Source organism: Mugil cephalus, chromosome 11 (assembly GCF_022458985.1).
Source record: "Mugil cephalus isolate CIBA_MC_2020 chromosome 11, CIBA_Mcephalus_1.1, whole genome shotgun sequence".
In the NCBI taxonomy this organism is placed as follows: domain Eukaryota; kingdom Metazoa; phylum Chordata; class Actinopteri; order Mugiliformes; family Mugilidae; genus Mugil; species Mugil cephalus.
In genome coordinates this window covers 21,235,196-21,253,393 of record NC_061780.1, presented here as the reverse complement: position 1 = coordinate 21,253,393, position 18,198 = coordinate 21,235,196, and the positions used below count along the sequence as shown (strand labels likewise).

The window sequence follows — 18,198 nt, the reverse complement described above, 5'->3', positions numbered from 1 at the left end:
AGTGTAAGATATAAACATATATATAATTAACCCTCGTGTCATGTCAAAAAAACTTCCTCTCTTTCTGTTAGTGGCTGTTTTCAGTCACTAACTTTGACTGCTGTAGAAATATATCAGATAAATATTAACTTTTTTTGCATAATTCTGTTAATCACCCTCAGTACGGATAAAAACTACTAAATACATAAAAAAAACACATATTATTATTATTTTTAACCCTTTAAATGCATTTAAATGCTGAAAACATCCACTAACTGTAAGAGAGGGTAGTAAAATTGCCCACGGTGTGTTATTGACCTATTGAAAATTTTGAAATCATATGTTAAAAATATATGTAAAATCAAGGTTCCTCACCAAAAATTATTAAATTTGCTGCTATACAGTGGAAGTTACAGTCAAATTAAGAGGGAAAAGTAACCCCTTGTGGCTGATTTTGGCGCCAACAAGACACAAGGGTTAATATCGTTAGTTATTTTTAGTTATTTACTATAAGTATTTGCTTGCTAAAAAAAAAAAATATTTATTTATAGTCTTTTTCGAAAAACGGTTAAATATGATTTAGACAATTATGCTATCAGACTAACGAATTTTAACGAAATAGGTAAAGGGCAGGATCATGTATAAAATATCGCGAGATGTATGACGTGTCCCTTAGTAGCGGGTGGAATCTGGAAACAAGCTCCTCCTCCTCCTACTCCTCCGACCTTCCTTTCATTCCCGTAACCTGTCTGCGTAGGGTGTGCTCAGGAGCTAGCCTCGGCACACATTTTATTATTATGAAACAAACCAAAAGCTAGAGAGCACACGCAGACATATTTTTATAAGAAAAAGCAAAAATCGGTGAAGCAGGATTTGATTTGCCAAAAAAAACCCAAGCAACGCGAAGAAGAACGAAAGACGGAAGGAGAGGAGCGTTAGCAGACTGAGCTGTTAGCGTCATTGTTGAAAGCGTGGGAGATTAACGTGAGCCAGATATATTGTTTACCACTTATTTCCCACTTTACGGGATTTGACCTTTCGAATATAATTGTTAGTTGGAGTATTTGTTTCGTATATTACGGGTAGTTACGCTTTCTAATTGACTGTTAAAGGAGTCAAAATTGTGTGCGAGCCGTATCGGGTAGGCCACGCTCCGACATTTTGCTAATCAAGCTAACTAGCCCACGTTGCTAACTGGTCAGGTACACTCGTGTCGGCGCTCTTGTGAAGCCATCCAGCAGACCTGGAAACGGAGCCTACTCGCGTAGGAAATTCTTTTTACATTGACGGCCGTCAATAAATATTTCGAGCAAAGATAAGTCGACATGAATCCCAGCGCGCCTAGCTACCCCATGGCCTCCCTCTATGTGGGGGACCTACACCCGGACGTCACTGAAGCCATGCTGTACGAGAAATTCAGCCCGGCTGGGCCCATCCTCTCCATCAGAGTTTGCAGAGACATGATCACCCGCCGCTCCCTCGGCTATGCCTACGTGAACTTCCAGCAGCCTGCTGATGGTAGGTTTACCACGCTGTTAAGATAAGATAAGATTTGTCACATGCACACGCCGTGAAACGTTATTTGTACCTGTAGCCAGTAGTAAAAACTACTCACAGCGCGTTGCAGAGTTTGCAAAATTTTCTAAAGTTTAGTCTTGATAATCCCAAATATACCAACGTAGTTTGCATTTTAGATTTTAAATTACAGTTGCAATTATTTAGTCCTACCACTTATTTTGCAGTGTGACCCCCTGTGGCCCCTGCCTATTATGTTTCTGATCCTCAGTAGTGGGGCCCACACCAGGGATGTCCTGAGTTAAATGACAACACATTTTGTTGTTTTGAAAGTGATTCTTGGTCTCATATTTTCCTTATGTTTCTTACACTTAAAAAAACTTTAATTTCATGCGTTCAGACCTGCAGGAACTCTGAGTGCAGATCTAAAACTGAGAAAAATACAATAAACTGTAAACTTAGGAGGGTATTGGCTCACATGTACCTGCCTTTACAATATTTTGAAACTGCTGTGATTTAAGTGCAGTAATGCAGTGGTACTTAAGTTCACTGTTAAGACTGAGAGTTAAAAAGTTGAAGCGGATGTGGCACCGACTGACTCCATTTTGGATGTGTTCTTTACATCCTCTGCTATAGCATGTTTCACTAAACACAAGTGCTTTACTATAGTTATGGTTTTAATTTAGGTAGTGGTTAGTCTCTGCTGACACACTTGTTTACACAGCCAGGCATATAAACTTGTCTTTGTGTGACTAATTTCAGCTGAGCGGGCCTTAGACACCATGAACTTCGATGTGATCAAGGGCAGACCTCTCCGCATAATGTGGTCTCAGCGTGACCCTTCACTGAGAAAGAGTGGAGTAGGCAACATCTTCATCAAGAACCTGGACAAGTCCATTGATAACAAGGCTCTCTACGACACCTTCTCCGCCTTTGGAAACATCCTGTCCTGCAAGGTAGGTGGAGCAGCGCTTCTTTTCTCTTCTTTGTGTTTTGTGTTCGACTGTTTTACATACAGACTACTTTGCATGTCTAAAGGTTGCATCAAGTTGTAGTTGAGTGTCTCGTGATGAGAATGCATGGTGTTGTGAAGTTTTTTTGACATCCTAAAATCTCCATTTATTCAAGGTGGTTTGTGATGAAAATGGCTCAAAGGGTTACGGCTTTGTGCATTTTGAGACCCACGAGGCGGCTGAACGCGCCATTGAGAAAATGAACGGCATGCTGCTCAATGATAGAAAAGTGTAAGTCTTCTGGGGGACATATTTAACATGTGGAATTTACAGTTACATCTAATCAAAGTTGTTTTTTGTGTGTGTCTTTAACTGCATTGTTTACTCAAATGCCTCTAACTGTTAGTGGTTTCAGACACCATACGGTGTGTTTTTCTCACTATGATGAAAGTTTTTAGATTTGAATTTCACTTTTCACAGGAGCCCTCTAAGCTAAAATAGTTTGCATTCACATCCTTAATGCAGTCTGCTCTCAGTTCCTCAATTCAGTGGCAGGAGGTCCCAAGATGCACCCAAAGTTTCTACAAACTCAAGATTACCAATAAAAATTAATTATTTCATTAAAATAAATGTTAACCGCATAATGTTACAGAAGTGACTGGATTTGTCTAGAATTTGTTTTTGATTTATTGTATTTTCCTATATTTGAATAACAGATTTGTTGGACGCTTTAAATCTCGCAAAGAGAGGGAGGCCGAACTTGGAGCACGTGCCAGAGAGTTTACCAACGTTTACATCAAGAACTTCGGGGAGGACATGGACGACGAGAAGCTGAAGGAGTTATTTGGTAAATATGGTAAGATTTTTGAGATTTGATGTAGAACGCTGACTTTGTGCGCTTTGCTGGTAAGACTTGGTCAGTTAAACGTGTTGATTAGCTGTTGTGGTTTTTAGGCCCCGCGCTCAGTATCCGTGTTATGACCGACGAGAGTGGGAAATCAAAGGGATTTGGCTTTGTCAGCTTTGAAAGACACGAGGATGCACAAAAGGTTAGCACCAGTGAATTGTACATTCATTTTTTTTTCTTCTGTCCTTCATTGAGCCGTTTGCTTTGTGTGCGTATAAACACGGTCAGCTCGTTTCAGCGGTCTTCTTCCCTTTTCATTGTAGGCCGTGGACGACATGAATGGTAAAGAACTGAATGGCAGGCAGGTTTACGTGGGCCGCGCACAGAAGAAGGGAGAGCGACAGAACGAGCTGAAACGCAAATTTGAGCAGATGAAACAAGATCGCATGACCAGATATCAGGTCGGTCGCTACTTTGTTCAAACAATTTCGGAGAAATGAGGGGGGGATTGTGCAAACATTCAAAATTAACACTGCATTACTTTTTTTTTTTCAATGCACCAGGGCGTTAATCTTTATGTGAAGAACCTGGATGACGGCCTTGATGACGAGCGTCTGCGTAAAGAGTTCTCTCCCTTTGGAACCATTACAAGTGCAAAGGTAAAAGCTTAAATACAACAAATTTATGTATTTGTATGATTTTCTAGCAAATTCATTCAACACTAATCTTATCTCTTGTCTTGTAGGTGATGATGGAGGGTGGTCGCAGCAAAGGCTTCGGCTTTGTGTGCTTCTCGTCCCCAGAGGAGGCCACTAAAGCTGTAACGGAGATGAATGGACGTATTGTGGCCACCAAGCCACTGTATGTGGCCCTGGCCCAGCGAAAGGAGGAGCGCCAGGCCCACCTCACCAACCAGTACATGCAGAGGATGGCCACAGTCCGTGCTGTCCCCAACCCTGTCCTCAACCCATACCAGCCCGCTCCTCCCTCAGGGTACTTCATGGCGGCTATACCACAGGTGAGTCTGCTCCACGAAGTTTGTAACATATTTGTGGCAAGGGAAAGGCAAGCCGGTTTGATTTATATAGCATGTTTAATACATAATGCAACTCGATGTGCTTTACATTTAGAAAAATAAAAAGATGAGGACAGTCAATAAAAGAATGCTACATTTTATTTTCAAAAAAGAAAACATTCACACTTGGAGTTGATTTCACTTCTGCTCATAGTTTGTTCCGTCTGTGTGAAGCATAACGGCTAAATGCTGCTACATGTCATAAAACTACAGTTTTACTGTGGAGCCACTTCCTTTGCTGTAATACACTATGGTGATTTATTAGATCTGCTTGGGTAATATGATTTGAAAGTCTTTAGAGGAAGTCGCTTCTATTGAATCGACTATAAAGTTTCGGTTTCCTGGCACGGGATGATAAATCTGTCTCGTCCTTCTCAGGCCCAGAACCGTGCTGCTTACTACTCTGCAAACCAGCTTGCCCAGCTGCGCCCCGGCCCCCGTTGGGCCACCCAAGGAGTGCGTCCTCAACGTAAGTCAAATTGATTCTCTTTCTGTGTAGCATATCTGTTAATTTGTGCTCTTTATATTAGTAACCTCCCTCTCTGAACAACAGAAGTTGTATTTTAGTAACACGCCGTGTCTTCCTTCAGACTTCCAAAACATGCCCAATGCCATGCGGCCATCGGCACCAAGGCCCCAGTCCTTCAACACCATCCGTGCTGCCGCAACCACCAACACCCAGGTCCCACGCATGATGGCTTCACAGCGTATGCGTGAGTATTTTTTCTTTCTTTCTTTCAGATCCGTCATGTTCCAATCCTCTGAGCGCTGCCTGTTGATGAATTGAACCCATTTTGATCAAGTGTCCCTTTTATTGTCCTCACCTCAGCCACACAGGCCCTCAGCCAACGCCCTGCCGGAGCTTCAGCCACTGCCGCCCCAGTGCGCGCCATGCCCCAGTACAAGTACGCTGCTGGTGTACGCAATCCTCAGCAGCACATGGCTTCCCAACCACAGGTCCCCATGCAGCAAGTAAGAACGCATCGACTTTCTCTTTCTCAGCGTGAGGCACAGACATTCATGAATATGGTTGATCCATAGACATTTATTTTTTAACTCAAAGTTCATGTTTAGGAATGCAGTTGTTTCACGGCACAGGTTGTAAAAGTTGCTCAGTTGGACTGAGATGTGGCATCTTGTAAATGTTAAACTTGTCTTTCACAAGATAGAACACAGGTTATTTTTATTTTTGCATCCAGTGTTGACTAGAGCCCCTAAAGTAGCAGAAAATTATAATGGAACTAGTCGGTAATCTGTTGCTGGTTGGATTGCGTTTGTTACTCCACAGTTGTGGTTGTAGTTGAGGCTGAAATGTTTTTCTTTCCTCAGCCGGCGGTACATGTCCAAGGACAGGAACCTCTGACTGCCTCCATGCTGGCTGCTGCTCCTCCTCAGGAACAGAAGCAGATGCTGGGTTAGTAAATCTAAATCATTTATAATTAACAATTATTTGACACCTCCTTCTGATGCATTTTTAGTTTGTACTTGCGCATTCATTTATCCACTTTCATTACGTTTTTTTAAGTATTTGACTTTTTCTTCCGCCTTCAGGTGAGCGTCTGTTCCCCCTGATCCAGAACATGCACCCCAGCCTGGCGGGCAAGATCACCGGTATGCTGCTGGAGATCGACAACTCTGAGCTGCTGCATATGCTTGAGTCACCTGAGTCGCTTCGCTCAAAGGTCAGTTTATCTGCCTTCCTTGGAAATATTTGTTCTTCTGCATTAATATGCTTGTTGCATGTCATCGTAACCTGAGTAAACTGCATGACACAGTATTCCCCGTTGACCTCATCATGGAGGATTTAATGGAAAAAGCTTCATATGCAGTGGTTCAGTAAGTGCTTTGTTGTTGTAGGTGGATGAGGCTGTTGCTGTGCTTCAGGCCCACCAGGCCAAGGAGGCTGCTCAGAAGTCTACTACCCCCGCTGGTGTTCCCAGCGTGTAAGGTGTGTAGGATTTTTCCGTCTTTTTAAATAAAGGTTGCAATTAAATTACATCTAAAATGGCTATAATGATAAACATTGATTTTTTTTTTATTTTTTCTGTCTTCCAGATTGAGCATTTTGAAACCTGCTTCACCGATGGAAAAAGAGAAAAAAAACTTAAACATTGAAAAACCTAAAACTCTGAAAACATCGCAAAATGATAAATTATTTCTTAAAAAAAAAAAAAAGAACATGATTGACTCTGCCAGGTCTAGGGATGGTTTGTCTTAGACCTTGATCATAAACAAAAATTTGTTGAAAAAAATAGCAAAATAGAGAAAAATTGAGATTATACATTTGAATGCATTCCTCTGTTTTATGTCATTTTACTGTGTTTGGTGCTCAGAATATCAACCGTGTTCACCAAGGTGGTAACTGAGCACATTGAAAGGTGGTTTGGATAATGTGGCTGTAATAAATTGTCATTCAAAGTATTGTCTCCGTTTAATGACTCATAATTCTTGTTGGCCATAATCGGATAAATTATTGTGTACAGAGTAATTTATTTATTTATTTTTAATAATGAAAACAACCATTCCGGCTGGTTGAAGAGTTAGAAATGTCTTAGACCATGGTGCAACACTGGTGTTCGCCACCAGGTGTCAGGTTTGCTCAGTTTAGTAGCCTTTACCTGTCCGTCACAGATTTGGGTTTCGGATTAGACCTGATCTTGCTGAGCAAAATGCAGAACTAGTGTAATACGGTGCATGCAGAATGTAAAATGGAACTTGAGGATGCGTATTTAGGGGTTTAGACTTTTTATTTTATATAGTGAATGACATTTTTGATAAATATGCTCCATGTAAGCCATATTGAAGGGCACTGTGTCCCTAAACTGATAATGTGTGTGCTTTGTCCTTTTATTTCATCCGTTTATTGTACAGTTTTTCTTACCTCACCAGCTCTGTATAATTATATCAATGGCAGTAGAAATGCCATTTTATCCCATGTTCCCTACCTCTGAGCTCACCCCTCTAACCAGATCACAGCAATGTGGCAGACCTTGAAGGGATACTGCTCTTTTTCTTGTATATAGATAATGCAATTTAACACTAGAGAAAGGACAAATCTGCTGTTTTTCTTATTTACAAATGGGAACATCTGCATTTTAGTCTTTGTTCATGTAGTGGAGAGAAGGGTGTGGCTGAAACCGATCTCCAACTGCGCTTTTGATCATCAGAATTTTCTTTTTGCAGGGATGTCTGCTTTAATCATGACAATGTGGCTTATGTTACTGACCACATTGTAGCTTTTGAGCCTGTTAAATATTATCACTGCGGCTCTTTCTCTTTCTGGCCCAAGATCAACCAGACTGTGAACATACCTCAGAACCTGATGTAGTTTGTGGCTGAGCCCAAAACAACTTTCCATGGGGATTTCATAGGATTATCCAGCTTTGACTCTTACGTTTGTTCATGTCTGTGGTTCGCAGTGGGAGGATTCATCTTTTCTGATACACCATCAGTACAGAATGCTCTTGTTCTCAAAGGGCATTCTTTCTTATTCTGTTCATTTCAGGTATGTGGATGGAGCCGTTGTGTTGTCAGATTGCTGTTGCATCTGTAAACACTGCAAGAATGTAGACTGTGCAAGGTTTTTGCGCACACTCTGACTTGGAAAAAAAAAAATCTTCAGCTTACCCTAGATTCTTGCTTTCACATGATTTCCACAGTCTGGTTCAGACTGTTCCAGTTCCTCATTAAGCTTTGGTGAAAGGAATCCTTGCTTCAGGTAAACAGTGTCTCAAAGACGTCAGTGTGGATGTGAGTAGTGGCGGTAATCAGCGCTGTAAAATTCCAACAGCTCATTCGTCACTTCCTATTGTGTCTCTCTGAATAATGATAAACACACTGAGCACTATGGTGTAATCCTCTCTAGCTTGGATTAGGTTTGTCTGTCTGGAGCTGCCCTGTCTACCAGTTCATCAACAAAATCTTTTGTACCATGTGCATATCTGTCCACATAGACTCCAACCAAAATAAAAAAAAATAAAATGTAATAATAAAATCATGAATCCAACTTTGAAGTTTTTCACTGAATCAAGTACACAGAGTTAGCTAAAATCTATATTATTTTTGTTGATACTAGTTTCTCAAAGATATATTTGCTTTATCTAATACACTTTATTATTGACATTTTATTTTCAGAAGCCAAGTTTCACAGTTTAGACCTTCAGCCTCAAGCAGGCCTTAGATGCCCTTGAGCTGAAATTTAGTTTTTGTTTTCATAGATGTTATCACAGACCCAGTTATAAATAATAAATTATTAACCAATAGGAAATATTGCAAAGGACTTGTCAAATTCCCTTCCGTGTGTTGTTAAAATGCAAAAATATATTCTTCTCCTTCTGTACTCAGCCCAATAACAAATAATAAATGATTCACAAATAGGTAGTATTGTGAGTAATTCTTCTTCTTCTATTATTATTATTATTATTAGGGGCCAGTTACTCCCTGTGCAACGCTCCAGGAAATCTCGCGATATGATTTGAATCTCCGGGGCTAGAACGGGATCAGTGAACAACGGAGCGAGCTGTTGTCGTTCGAAACGTAGCGAGAGGTGGACCCGAAGGATAAAGAAGTACCAGCGGGGAAGTAATTCACGGCACCGCAGCGAGACCAGTGATTAATTAATTTAAACCTCGCTTTTTTTTTTTTTGAAAAGCAGAACGTCCCTTCTCTGTTATTGTCTCCGGAACAAGTGTCAGTAGCAACAGACGGTACGTTCCCATCGTTTCTGGCTAACCTTGCTAGCCCAGCTGCTAGCGGTTCGGTTCGGTGTGTTTGGTTGTTGGTAGCTGGTTGGTATTCTTGTGGTCGGCAGTAAGTGTGGCCTTTTGGGAAAAGCCGCATTTTGATAACATCATGTTCCCACTGCTAAAACATGGTGACAACCTGCTTGGTAACGTAGGCTGAAACACAGTGAGAGCTATATTGCTAGCTAAGCTATCAGTAAAACGCTGTTAAGAAGTTTATGGCAATGAGCAGCACGGGACGTAATTACTTGTAAAAACCACACTAGAAACGTTTAGATGTCTTTAACTGACCATAGATGGAGAGAGAGACAGACAGACAAAAGCTGTTAACACCAAGTTAAAAAAAGAAAAGAAAAAAGAAAAATAAGTTTAGGGTTTTACCATGATGTCATTCACACAAAGTGTAACCGAGCTATTAGACTAGATTCAACTCGATTGTCATTACTCATGTCCAGGTATAGACTAACGAAACGCAGTTAGGCATCTAACCAGAAGTGCAATAAGCAGTAAGTGTATGCAGTATAAAAGCGGTACGGTACAGATTGTTTTTATAGCTCAACCTATAGCTTTATAGTTTGTTTATATAAACAACTCGAACCGATGAAAACCTGTGTACAGATGAGGTGTGTGTAATATCAGAGCTGGATTTGAGAAACGTGTCACTTTATTAGTTATTCTTCCCAACACATACATACATTAGAAATTGTATATGTTGTGTGTTTTGTGGGGAAATGCAGAAGAACTTTCTCACAACAGCTGGTGGTATTTTTAATATCCTCCAATCCACTACTAGTTTCAGTCCACCTGCCACTTCAGAAATAGTGCACACTAACATTTACAGCTTTAAGGTACTGATGATTAGACATAAGCCTCTAGATGGAAAGGCTACATATTAAGTAATTGGAGAAGAAACACCATTGTCATTGGGTAAACTGACTGTATACAGCTAATTAATAGGACTAAGATATTTAGGGTATTCGTTGCTAAGGACTTACCTATACATATGTAACTACGGTTCTTGTGCCATGACCTGTGCCTGGAATAGACATTATATCTCCACTGATTCAGTCTGCAGGTGAACACTTCCAAACAGACCGGCTCAGTTACTTTCCCCGCGAGGCTCTAATCTTTCATTAGACAGTGGTGAATGAGTTTGTTCATTTGCGACTGTGTGAGACATCTGTTTTTGTCTTTCTAGAGGCATTTATATAAAACTACAGAGTTTCTATTTTGCCTTAATTGGAAGTGCCAGGTGTTTATTATTAAACTCCTTTTTATCTGTGCTATTGCAGCAATTTCATCCTCCTGTATAGTACTTCTGCTTTGCTGAAGGAAACCGGACACAAAGCTCTCATATTTTAGCACCTACTGCAGCAACTCAGTCATTGGCACTTTTTTTTAGATGGTAGTGAAGCAGTAAATCAAAAATTAGGAGAGGTTATGCAGCCACAAGCTGTCATACTCTGGGTTCTTTGTATTGTAGGGTTTTCAGTGCAAATGCAGTTGAGTGTTGAGAGATGAGCCTGAATAACTTCGTTGGATGGTAATATTTCCATATTGGGAAAACTATAAAGTACCTTAACCAAATTCAGTTGTTCACTGTAAGACGTAATTTGATCCAAAGACAGTTTGACTACCCAATGCTTAAATTAAGCACCTTAATTGTTGTATATGTGACAAATAAATGGCCAGAGAAAATAATATTACACAAAAAACAAAAGATTTACTACCAACAACTACCAGTTCAGTCTTTATTTCTATGACTGTTTGTTTTTAATTATTTCTAAACTTCTCCAGTACAATAGATCTTGAGGTTTTGATCTGTTTAGTGTTTTTTAACATCTCATTTATGTCTGGAATTGCTCATTTTCATTGGGATACTTCTTGACAAACATGCAAAGAGAACACAGGCATGGACGCATGCGTTCCCATCACATTACCGATGTACACTGTGTTTGCTTGCTTATTGGAAATATCACCATGTCCAGTTAAGGTTATTTGGATGCTTTTACTCACAGTCTCTGAATTAGCCATGATCCATAACATGAGCTTTGAACTCCACTAATACATGCCCACATACTATGTATTACTTTGTGATTTCGGAGTCCTTTTCTGCATGAACAGTGTCATTAACACGTATCAAGTATAGAAAGTCGTTGTGCTGATAAAACCAAATACTTTCATAACTATTTGATTGCTCAGGCCAGGCTCAAAAACTGAAAACCTTGGTGTTACAGCTCATGAAATTATTCTGACATTATTTGGGTGTCCATGACAACCCTTTAGGGTCATCAGTGTTTGGTTTTATCAGCATCCGAGAGCATGTCAGTATGTAGACTGAACCTGTGTTCCTCCAAAGAAAGGTCATTAGCCGTGCGTGGTCACCTGGCCTGTGTTCTCTGTGTGTGTTTGTCAGGACGTCTGCGTGACCTACCTCTTTTTGCTCTACGGTAAACACAGCTGCAAGGCTAGGTGTTGGTGGCCTGGCCAACACATCGGATTGCTGCCATCAATAATGACTGGCATCTACAGAGTTGGGTGGTTAAGCGCTTGGTTTAGCGTGAATATAAATCCTAGAATGCATAATAGTAGTATACAGACCATCTCCCGAAGTGGCAGGTAGTTTGCCATTTGTTTGTTGTGTAAATTTCTAGATCTTGTCAGGCAACAAACAGTAAATCACCTATAAACTCTTTCCAAAGTGGATACCATCGCAACTGTAATGCAGAAGTACTCGCTAGCTCAGTTCATCGATACCAGCCGACAAGTATGTGAAAAACTTCCACACAGCGTCACAGACATCGTATACCTGACTGGGATTTGAGTGGTATAGCTCGAAATGGCGGCCAGTTCCCTTTAGTGACACAGTCTGTCACTTTGTGACTTGTACCTTTGATATGCTGTACTTTATATTGGATTTTTTTTTTCATCTAATGTGTAGCTCTGCACTTTCCTGTCTTCAGGCTGTAAATTTTCCCTTGTGTGTTTAAAAAAAAAAAAAAAAAAAAAAAAGGCTTATCTTATCTCACTGATAGCTGTGTCTGAGTTTTAGGAAGTTCTGCTTCAACAGCATCCTTTTACGATAGCAGTCACAGCTGCTCCAGACAACATAATAACGCTTAATAAAAGTCACGTCACTTCAGGCACATGGAAATGGTTTCATTTTTTTGTCTGACATGGAACAGACCACTCTGTTCAGTTTATTGAAACTAAAAGTAGCAGCGAGGCAAACCTGTGTGTAAAACATAAGAATATAGTGCAATGTGTGACCACGAGACTCTGGTGCCTGCTCCCTAACCCTTCCCTTCCAAATCTGTAAAAGTATGGAATGAAATGCCATTATTAATGTGTGCAGAGTAAATATCTCTAATCTTGAGGATAAGGACTAATGTGTTGTTGGACAAACTTGCTGTGGCCATTTTGATAAGCCACGGTTGGATGATTGCTGTTCAGGGAAGAGGTTTAGAGAATGGTCAGTTTCTGGAGAAAACGACAATTCAGGAAATGGTAATACGGAGAGAAGGACTAATAAGTGGGAAGGCGTTTGGCCTGCTGGAAAACACATGGAAATACATGCTGTAGATGTTTCACAAGGTTGGAAAGTTTTTTTTTTCCTTGTTAGATATGTCTCAGTTTACGCTATTTGTTCGATTGCTGCCTATACTATGCCGTATCTTTTTGTTTTGGGTGCCACCAGGGGATAAGCAGTTGACCAGTCAATTCTGTTCTATTTCACACCCTCTTCCTGAGCTCTTAGCTCTTTCAGCTGAGCAGAAATGCCAGGATTCTTACCTCATTTCCCCCCCTCTTGAGTGAAGTGAGGGAGGAAAGAGTGGAAGTCCGAGAGGAGGGGGGGGGAGACAGCTAGAGACTGTACTGGCTTTGTTGGGGTTGGAAACTTTTCCTTTTCTTCGCTCCAGCTGCCTGCCTTGCCTTCTCTTTGTATATTCAACAATACCTTCCCTGTTCATGCTGCTGTTGATATTATTTGCACCGATTTCCAATTGAATGTTTTGGCAGATGTAAATACAGTGCTTTTTTTTCTTTTTTTAAAATGCATATTGTTTAATCGATCTGCATCAGAGAAAGGTAGTGAATTATATTAATATGTTTTTAAATGTCTTCTTCTGGACACATTAGTATGAGGTTAAATACAGCTGTTTAAATACAGCCACTGACCACATAGCCAGTTCTAAGCTCGCTCCAAGCTGTGGCGAATAAGGGAGGGTCACTGTTTGACTTTCATCCCCCATCCGTCAATAGTGGCTCATCTTGCTTGCTGCCAGGAGGCTGCTCTGTGTCTGTTCGTGATGCAGTGGAAGCCTCGTTCACGCATTGACTGTCCCCAGCCCCATAGAAGCCCAGGAATGTGCATCGAGGCAGCATTACACAGGAGACGGGCAGGCCAGGAATGCAGCTACAGTAATACTGACTGGCTGACTACACTGGCTGAGCCGTTGCGTGTTTCACATTTGTCTTAGTGTCTGTCTCATCGCTAGCCTGTCATCACTGCAGTCTACCCGTCTCTCTGTCTGCAAACGTGTTCATCTATCAGTCTGTATTTACTTGTCGTAATTTCAGCCCTGCACCGCTGCACGAAAAGCAGATGCTTGTAGGAAAGCTGCACTCTCTTTGTTGGTGGTTTCCCGTGCCTCGCTCATAAGTTGCCCCACACACCCTCCTTACCGCATATAGAAACACGGCGCACCAGCAAGTCTCTTCTAGCTATGTTTAGACCCTAGTAGAGTCCCAGGTGTAATTATCAGCTGAGTGGAATGACAGGCATTCTCCTGCCCTGCTGAGTCACCCAGGGTGGTCCTCTCCTCTCTGTTAGATTGAAGAAAGGTGCTGGTTTACCTTCCACGCTCAGAGGAGGCTCAGACATGGAGAGGGGTTACCCTTTGTAATTTTCTTCTAGTCTGCTTTCCAGGCTAATGTTTAACCACCATGTCAACGTGACAGGGAAACGACTCTGTGAAATTTAAAAGGTTCTCTGACTGATGGTTTGGTTGGTTTGTTTCATGTCGTAGGACCACTTCGTTCTTTTGCGACACATGAGTATGTTTGAATTGGTTAGGAATTGCTTTTTTGTTTTCCCAAGTGTCCTGTGGTCAGTGCATAGACTGTCCTAGAAATAACAGCGATTGCATTTGCTTGCATCATTTGTTTTGTTGCTTTAATGAATGTATGCAATTTATTATACAAAGTATGTACAAACTATCAGGTTTAAATAACGAAGCACGTTGAGACGCTTGATCGTGATGATAAACATTTTTTTTTTTCGTATGTCAAACACGGGAGTAAATCAAATGCATTTTCTCTGGCTTATGTTGAAGTATTCACTTTTATCAAAGGGAAGGAGGTGGAAGCAAGTTGGTCATTAACTGGTCTTGGACATATAATCAACTTCTGGAAATTGACAGTGGCAATTATTTCTTGTTAATGCTTAACTGCCGACCATATCTAGATATTTTTCCACATTTGTTCAGGGCAGCAATCATCATATGGGAAAATGTGAATCACAGCTCCAGGAAATCTGTGTTGAGTTTAAAAGTTGAGTGCACCGTGGTTCTCAGCGTGTGTTTAGTGAGAGCTGTACTCTCCCAGGCTGCAGCAGGTCAGTTGAGGTCGGCGCTGGATCTGTTCTCTCTCTGGAATGTCTAATGAACTCTGTCCCCAAGGAAATCTCTGGCACGTCTTCCAGCTCTCATCTTTCAATCTGCGTTCACAGTTTGTTTGTTGTGCCTGTGCGTGCATACAATTGTTCTCCCAGAAATTGTCGCTGCAGAGTCATGGTCATTATTCTGCATTTTTGAGTTGTGTCATACCCGTATCCTACTGACACCAGGGTTCAGAGCTTTTTAAATGCTACCACCCAAGATTATTTAGAGCCAACATACACACAAAGAAAAAGTCTATATGTTATACCTACTGTATATTAAGCTTAACAGGATTAACATGTTTTGTGTGGATAATTTCTCCAAAGCATGCCAGTTGTAGCCACTGGTGTAATGCTGACCTTTCAGGATGTAAACATTTTGTAAACGTGTTATTAATATAGATTTAATAACACAAACTGTGTCATTGGAACATCTCTGTTCCTGCTCAGAAGAGAGGGTTTTGGTTTGCCTCTGATTATCACACTCAAACACAACTTTTGATGAGACTTTTTTGTTTCACACGCACAGGGGACTTGGTGCAATATTCCGTGGTAATGCATTTATGGTACCTTCAGTGAAATGGACACATTTGCAGAAGTTTGGCATCAACTTACTGAAGTATGTCCGTTGTTCAGGGGAATCTTTGGTGGCCAACCTGCAGGGACTTCAGGATGCTTACACACATACAGAGTTTAGTCTGTGTTTGAACCCGTGTTTCGGTTTAACTGAGGAGGTGGGAACACGGCAATCACTGCACACAATTCCATCCAAGTTTGTTTTGGCCTCAGTCCAGTCCCAAACAAACTCTGGGAGAGTTATTGTGAATGGTATCTGATCTCGATCCAACCAAATTACCAGGTGTACTCTGCATCTTTTGAGCAAAAATGCCATTTGCTCACGGGTTCTGCTCAGGTCACATCTGAAGGCAGTAGAATATTTTAGAAACATTTCTCATTTATCAGCTGTCTTGTTTAAGTCTCTTAGCGAGCTATCGCCAAGAGACAACAACAACAACTGGTGGTCATCATTGGGATCACAGGAATTACTGACCTGTGGAAATTTGAACCTGAATTCTGTGCACTGGACAGATGTGGAAAAATACACGGACAGCTAGCGGAAACTGATCCCAAGCTTTCCTACTAATTTCATTTATTTATAGGCTTCGATTGTGTTTTATTCAGTCCTCAGCTCACAGCCACAATAGTGAGCTGGTGTTTTTTCACCACATTTTCCTCTGTATTTTTATCTTTTTTTTATTTTTTCCACTGGGCTCTTTCACCCAGGTTCAGGCATACTGGGCAGATTTGTTTTTTTGTTAAGGCACTTAAAGCGACACACTGAATTAGAGAAGGTTGAATTGCTGACTTCAACCTGCAGCCATTGAGCTGACATAGATGTTTTTATTTTGTGAGCGAGGCCTTGCCAGAGCCTTCAGATGACACAGCTGGCTTAGACTCCCCTGCATCATCAGCCCTTTCGTCGGATACATGCACACACATCTGTCTGCTCAGCTGAGATAAGCCTACACAGGGTCTCTTTGGTAATTTAGATGCAGTGGTGGCTTTCTGACAGGCATCCAGGTCAGGACAAAGCACAGTGGACTTTTCATGATTGAATGAGGACTATTAGCCTCTGACATTTAGTTTACTACATACTCTTAAGCCTTACTCTCGATACAACTAAGAGCATCTGCAACCGCTCGATTCTCAAAATCCGTAAAAAATATTCACAGTACTGTATTCTGTTAATGGGCTTTCCAGGAAATAAAAGATAAATGTGCGAGCACGGGAGATGTTGTTTGTAATTCCAGTACCTCACTGAGTATGTCCAGGAGTTAAGAAAGGCCAGTCCTTCCTTCCACAACAGTGTTTCCTGCTTTCAGCTCATAGCAAGAGGATTCGAGCCATGGAACAGGGAGGAGATCTCTGCCTCTCGCTGAGTTTGTGTGCGCACGAGAGGAGAGTGAAAGAGGTTGTGAGGGTAGAATGAGCAGCTTATGCTTGAGAACAGTGCGGTGCTGGTAGTGTCAGTGGTTTGGTTGCAGCTGCACAGCTGCTGTGCTGAGTGCTGCTTTTGATCTTCTGGTATAGTAGTGCAGATTGACAGATTTGTGGATATGCCGTTTTACTGCAGTTACACCAAGTGCTTATGAAGTATCGGATGTAGAGAGTGTGTGTGTGAGAGAGAGCATGTTCTGTCACACACACTTGAGCTCGTGTAGGTAGTTTAGCGGTGTGTATGTGTCTCTTGGCGCTACTCTGCTTGTGTTTCCACTGCAAGGTTCAGTGCCAAGGTGTAACCAAAGACACAGATAAACACACACATACACACTGAGGGATGGACACCCAATGAGCAAGCTGGACCTCAGTAGCAACACTCTCCTAAAAACTAAAAAAAAAATTTTCCTCACCTGCATCAACACCACTACCACAACATAAAGCACAGCACAGATGTGGAATCAAGAAAACATAAATTATTGTGATACAACCTCTGTGTAAAGTTTAAGCCTTCTCTTGTTTGACACGGAGTTGTTTGTTGCATGAAGTTGCGGGTTCACTACTGAAAGCTATTTGTGTTTATTGGCTCACATTGAATTCCTTAGACGCTGCATGCGTTTTTCCAGCCTACCTTTGGACGAATCTCTGAATCACTCCAGAAGCGGACTGTCAAGGAGACACAATTATGCGGTCATTTCACATGTTTGAGAAATAAATGTCTAGCTTCTAACAATTAACGAGTGTAACTGTTTTTTTTTTATACAGCTTGTGGCCTATCACAAATGAGAAAATTGTAATTTAGTCAGCAACAAGTAGGACAACTTTATACTTTTGCTGTATCTTAAAATCTAACAGTAGCTATAGCCTCAGTAATCTGGTAATAGTCATAATATTTTACTTCTGCAACTGCGCACTGACCTTTCTCTGCTTCTCAAAAGTGTAAAATTATCAAGTGCACAGGGAGTGTCTCAGTCATATGCCAAACTGAGTGGGTATATACACACAATTAGAGATTACAGGGAAGTGAAGCATTTTGTCATACAGGAAATTGTGAAATTAGTAGATCTAGCCTGCAAAGGTCAGTCAACACTCAGATGCAGAGCCCTTCATTGGACTGATTTTTTTATACTGGACATTATGACCATCCCAGCTGTGATGTACAGAAGTTGCTGTGGGATTTTTACGTGTGCAACACAAAACCTGTTTACCTCAGCAAACCCTTGCTCTACTCTCCATTATCTCACACGTCCTCCTGTTTGGCCATTATCAGCAGAGGATGGTCTTGGCCCAGGCCTTGTCACTGTTGATCCTATGAACAAATCGAGTGTCGACTGTCTGCGTCAATGCTGTCAAGGTTGTCAGCCTCCTGTCCCCTGTCCTCGGATCTCTGACCGACACTCTCGTTGGCTTTACTTAGCCAACTTTTACAC

The 18,198-nt window shown here is 41.3% G+C and overlaps 1 protein-coding gene across 2 annotated transcripts; it reads left to right on the top strand.

The window, feature by feature from the left end:
- Window positions 1-698: 698 nt before the first annotated feature.
- Window positions 699-6,787, top strand: LOC125016820 (polyadenylate-binding protein 1A). 2 transcript variants are annotated; one of them, XM_047599551.1, is made up of 15 exons: window positions 699-1,497; window positions 2,257-2,450; window positions 2,623-2,738; window positions 3,164-3,294; window positions 3,402-3,496; window positions 3,618-3,755; window positions 3,858-3,953; window positions 4,040-4,312; window positions 4,748-4,838; window positions 4,960-5,082; window positions 5,199-5,341; window positions 5,699-5,783; window positions 5,921-6,051; window positions 6,227-6,317; window positions 6,425-6,787. In XM_047599551.1, the coding sequence occupies exons 1-14, from the start codon at window positions 1,305-1,307 to the stop codon at window positions 6,314-6,316; spliced, it is 1,899 nt and encodes a 632-aa protein (XP_047455507.1). In that variant the 5' UTR covers window positions 699-1,304; the 3' UTR covers window position 6,317; window positions 6,425-6,787. The 2 variants fall into 2 exon arrangements, with proteins under 2 accessions (XP_047455507.1, XP_047455506.1); XM_047599550.1 differs by having other exon boundaries at window positions 700-1,497; window positions 3,164-3,303.
- The last annotated feature ends 11,411 nt before the right edge of the window (window positions 6,788-18,198 follow it).

Coding starts and splice junctions, on each gene's coding strand:
- LOC125016820 (XM_047599550.1), top strand. CDS start 1,305: ATGAATCCCAGCGCGCCTAGCTACCCCATGGCCTCCCTCTATGTGGGG. Junction 2,739..3,163: donor CTGCTCAATGATAGAAAAGT/GTAAGTCTTCTG, acceptor TTTGAATAACAG/ATTTGTTGGACGCTTTAAAT. Junction 3,304..3,401: donor GGAGTTATTTGGTAAATATG/GTAAGATTTTTG, acceptor TGTGGTTTTTAG/GCCCCGCGCTCAGTATCCGT.